We start from the raw sequence: 5,541 nt of genomic DNA on the forward strand, positions 1-5,541 counted from the left end.
AGACCGTGTGCGCTTGTGCATTAAAGTATCTCTTGGTTATGTTGGTTATTGTGTGTCACTTCTCTCTCCTCATGTCTGTCTGTGTTTCTGATGCACATTTCTTGCCGCACCCGGCACGTGTGGAAGAACCGGGGAGAACGCAAAGAGTCCAAATGACGATTTGCGACACCACGATATAAACGATAGAGCATAATATGAAACGATGGACGTTTTTCTATTGTCATACGATATATATCGTCATATCGCACAGCCCTAACCCACTTTATTGTGAAGAAATTCACAGATTTATAAGAAAACATGTAAAACGGAGATTTTGGTGGGCTTAATTCGGTCTCTTCCCCTATATCAGACCTGGGCAAAATAAGGCCCCTGGGCCGGATCCGGCCCATTGAGTCATTCTATCTGGCCGGCGATACATCCAAAATTTAAAAAATAATAATACAAAATAAAAATACTTGACGAGCTCTGCAGATTGTTACTTTATTTACTGCTTCGTATTTATTTTATTTCAAATTAAAAGTCCCGTGGCACTCCCAGTAATAAGTACAGTAGTATCATACTGTCTGTTCAAAACTTTTAAGTTGAAACAAGCTTTCTGTGTTGCTATGGACCAGCACAACAATCCACACGCCTTAGCCATCATTCGTTCTTACAATACGCAATTGATGGCTAGTGATATCTGAAAATAAGCCTGTCTAAGATAAGAAAAGTTGATAATGAATGCAGATGTTCCAGGTAAAGCAACTTGCTTAATATGTAAAGCTAACGTCACAGTTTTTAAAGAGTACAATTTGCAGAGGCACTTCCAGAGCAAGCATGCGGCCAAATACGAAAAATTGTCACCCGATGCTAAAAGTAAGCACTCACAGGATCTGTTTGCAAGTCTGCAAAAATAACAGTTTTTTTTCACCAGACTGTATTCCACAAATGATGGAATTACAAGAACAAGTTATGTGCTTGCACACAAAATTGCCAAAAACAGCAAACCATTCAGTGAATTTATTAAAGAATGTTTAGTCGACCAAAATACTATGTCCAGAAAAAAGACACAGTTCGAAAAGGTGTCACTGTCACGAAGAACAGTTACACGACGTGTGGAAGAGGTAACTGACAACCTTGGCACCAGCTGACAGCCAAGGTAAATGACTTCTCTCTTTTTTCCCTGGCTCTGGATCAGAGCTGTGACGCATGAGACACAGTCCAGTTGTTGACACAGATTTTACTATCATTGAAGAACTGGCTTCAGTGCAATCAATGAAGAGCACAACAACAGGAAAGGATTTACTAGCAGAGGTGAATGAGTGCATCTAAATGGGAAAAGTTGGCGAGTGTGATGGATGGGTGCCCCAACTTGACAGTGGGGCTGCTAAAGCTCATGAAGGACCAAGTAAAAGCAGCAAACCCAGAGCAGGAATTTTTTTTTCTGCACTGCATTATTCACCAAGAGGTTCTCTCCAAAACTGTTTTGAAACTCACTCATGTTGTAGATACAGTTACAAAAGTGGTGAATTTTATCAGAGGAAAGGCACTAAACCACAGACAATTTGTTACACTGTTAGAAGAATCTGAGTCAGAATACACAGATCTCCCCTATCATTCAAACGTTAGGTGGATTAGTTTGGGTAAAGTGCTAAAAAGGGTGCGGGATCTAAAATCAGAGATTGATGCATTTCTGGAAACAAAAGTGAGAGATGGGGACTTTCCTCAACTGAAAGACGCAGACTGGCTGGCAGATTTTGCGTTTGCTGTTGATGTCATGGGTTTCATGAATGAGTTGAATTGCAAACTACAAGGGAAATGCCAGTTTGCCCATGAGATGTACTCCCTTGTCAAGGCCTTCATGACCAAGCTTCTGCTATTTTCCTATCAACTGGAAAGCGGGAACATTGCACATCTCCCCACCCTGCAACAACAGTCGCCCCCTGCTGACAAGCGGGAGAGATATGCGACCCTACTGCGCGCACTGCATGGGGAATTTTTGCACCGCTTTGAGGACTTTAGGAGGTTGGAAAATGAAATGGCTTTGGTTTCATCTCCATTCATATGCAGTGTGGACACCACTACCGATGACCTCCAACTTGAGTTGATTGACTTGCAGTCTGATGCATTGCTTGCAGAACAGTTCAAAACGGTGCCCCTCCCCCAGTTCTATGCCTTTTTGAATGCACAGACCTTCCCCAGGTTCAGAGCACATGCTCAGAAGATGCTTGTGCTCTTTGAAACAACCTATATACACTCACCTAAAGGATTATTAGGAACACCTGTTCAATTTCTCATTAATGCAATTATCTAACCAACCAATCACATGGCAGTTGCTTCAATGCATTTAGGGGTGTGGTCCTGGTCAAGACAATCTCCTGAACTCCAAACTGAATGTCTGAATGGGAAAGAAAGGTGATTTAAGCAATTTTGGGCGTGGCATGGTTGTTGGTGCCAGATGGGCCGGTCTGAGTATTTCACAATCTGCTCAGTTACTGGGATTTTCACGCACAACCATTTCTAGGGTTTACAAAGAATGGTGTGAAAAGGGAAAAACATCCAGTATGCGGCAGTCCTGTGGGCGAAAATGCCTTGTTGATGCTAGAGGTCAGAGGAGAATGGGCCGACTGATTCAAGCTGATAGAAGAGCAACTTTGACTGAAATAAGCACTCGTTACAACCGAGGTATGCAGCAAAGCATTTGTGAAGCCACAACACGTACAACCTTGAGGCGGATGGGCTACAACAGCAGAAGACCCCACCGGGTACCACTCATCTCCACTACAAATAGGAAAAAGAGGCTACAATTTGCACAAGCTCACCAAAATTGGACAGTTGAAGACTGGAAAAATGTTGCCTGGTCTGATGAGTCTCGATTTCTGTTGAGACATTCAGATGGTAGAGTCAGAATTTGGCGTAAACAGAATGAGAACATGGATCCATCATGCCTTGTTACCACTGTGCAGGCTGCTGGTGGTGGTGTAATGGTGTGGGGGATGTTTTCTTGGCACACTTTAGGCCCCTTAGTGCCAATTGGGCATCGTTTAAATGCCACGGCCTACCTGAGCATTGTTTCTGACCATGTCCATCCCTTTATGACCACCATGTACCCATCCTCTGATGGCTACTTCCAGCAGGATAATGCACCATGTCACAAAGGTTGAATCATTTCAAATTGGTTTCTTGAACATGACAATGAGTTCACTGTACTAAACTGGCCCCCACAGTCACCAGATCTCAACCCAATAGAGCATCTTTGGGATGTGGTGGAACGGGAGCTTCGTGCCCTGGATGTGCATCCCACAAATCTCCATCAACTGCAAGATGCTATCCTATCAATATGGGCCAACATTTCTAAAGAATGCTTTCAGCACCTTGTTGAATCAATGCCACGTAGAATTAAGGCAGTTCTGAAGGCGAAAGGGGGTCAAACACAGTATTAGTATGGTGTTCCTAATAATCCTTTAGGTGAGTGTATGTGAACAGACATTTTCATTGATTGAATTCAACAAGTCCAAGCACAGATCCAGCCTCACCGACGAACATCTTGCAGCAGTACTGCACACGGCTTCAACAGAAATGACTTCTGACTTCACCTCACTTGTCAATGCCCATACGAGGCTCTCCTGTTCACATTGAGTGAGTCGCCCTAAAAGTTGATTTCATGGGTCTGGGCTGCCCAAATAGCTGTTGTTAACAGCATATAGTACAAAAAATATGTTGTATAAAGTTAATTATAACAAAGGCAATTACACCAACATTTGCATTGAGTGAAAATCTTAAAAAGTGATTTCATAGACCTATGGCTGCCCTAATAACTGTTGTTAACAATATACCTTATGTAATATACTCTATTAAGTTAAAATGATAACTTAACAGAGTTAAGGCAAATATGTGTTGCAACATTTCCGTTGAGTAATAACCTTGAAAAGGGATTTCTTAGGCCTTCGCCTGCCGTAATAACAGTTGTTAACAGAGTATAAAACAAAAAAACATTGTTAAAGTAAATTGTTAAGTTAGATTATGAAAATGGTGTTGCATGGAAAATAAATATGCATAAATATAATATGCAAGTTAACAGAGTTAGCTATTTTGTGTGTTTTTAAAGCATGTTGGTTAAAAAAGTAATGTGGCCTGCAATGCTCTCTGACATTTTCAATATGTCCCCCCAGTGAAACATATTGCCCACCCCTGCCCTATATCATAAGACTGTCATGAAGACCATAAAATTCATTCACTAATGATTTCTGGAGCAAGGAAGAGGACAGTAGAATCCATCAATTTGCTTCATGCCATTTAGGTGAGAGATTGAAATCTGACTTTTCAAACGATGCTGTGACCGCCGTTTGTAACAGACACAACATAAACACAGAGAAACAAGTCAATCAGAAAACGTTAGGTTATTAGCATGACCGTGGTTCCCTGAAAAAGAAAGACAACCATTTCCGAACGGGAAGAGCCTTCTGAATTGCCAATCATGTGAAAACATGTACCAAAGCAGCCCAACAGGGGCCCTGTGAATTGTCTCCTCCTCACAGTAGCAACCTGGCATTTCTTCGTCATGAAGGTTGTCTGGCCGAGCAACCCCTGAAGGGTAATGGTTGTCTTTCTTTTTCAGGGAACCAGGGTTATGATAATAACCTAACGTTCCCTTTCAAGTCGAAAGACAACCATTACCGAATGTACAGACACCTGATTTAAGCCAATTCCCATTCATGGCAAGCGCACCAGAGCCTCACTATGCCTGAGGGCAAGCTGCCTGCAGTACCTGAGTGCCCAACATAGGGCGCACCTGGTCTGCAACATTCAGGCGGTAGAACCTTGTGAAAGTTTGACGACTGGAGCATATCGCAACGTTACACAGGTCCTCCAGTGAGGCACCAAGAAACAGAGCCCATGACATGGACATGAGTTTAATTATGTAAACTGTACATAATGAATAACAAAATTGTTTATTTTGTGTAAAAAGGAATGCAAAACAAGCAACTTCACATGTGATATGAAGTAGCAGTAACAAATAACTTACATTTCCAGAAACATATAGCCTGATGCAATGCAACAAGCAAGTTAGTTTCCCACCATATGTAGATGTGCATAGGATATAACAACTTCATTGACAACAGTAGAAATTGGCTCTTGAGCCCAGTGAGAAGCTGTAGCAGAGTGTTTATTCCTCATTTCTACAGTTAAACTGTTTCCCCAACATCACATAGAGGCGTATTACGTATACAGAGTATTACAGTTACATGTAACAAACCCGTAGTACTGATTTTTTTTAATTACAGAGACCATTAGCTTTACTAACATGCTGGTGTGCATGGTGTGTTCGTTCACCGTCGGTTCATTAAGGAAAACGTAACTCTTCCTATGGACCTGGCTTGCCACCTTTTAACTTAACGTTAACTGCTAGCGTTAGCCCCAGGACTGCCTCCTGAGCAATGTTAGACAGTCACAGGGGGGTACCTTTCTTTTAGTCTTAACTCAGCATCCCATAACTTCCCATATTAAATGCTACACATACCAAACTTCAGTATACTTACCTATGCCTTTGTTCTCCTTTCC

The 5,541-nt window shown here is 42.0% G+C and overlaps 1 protein-coding gene across 1 annotated transcript; it reads left to right on the forward strand.

The window, feature by feature from the left end:
- The first annotated feature begins 1,333 nt into the window (after positions 1–1,333).
- Positions 1,334–2,293, forward strand: LOC136758717 (general transcription factor II-I repeat domain-containing protein 2A-like). Its single transcript, XM_066713314.1, has one exon. The coding sequence runs from the start codon at positions 1,334–1,336 to the stop codon at positions 2,291–2,293; it is 960 nt and encodes a 319-aa protein (XP_066569411.1).
- The last annotated feature ends 3,248 nt before the right edge of the window (positions 2,294–5,541 follow it).

Source organism: Amia ocellicauda, chromosome 1 (genome assembly GCF_036373705.1).
Source record: "Amia ocellicauda isolate fAmiCal2 chromosome 1, fAmiCal2.hap1, whole genome shotgun sequence".
Taxonomy (NCBI): Eukaryota; Metazoa; Chordata; class Actinopteri; order Amiiformes; family Amiidae; genus Amia; species Amia ocellicauda.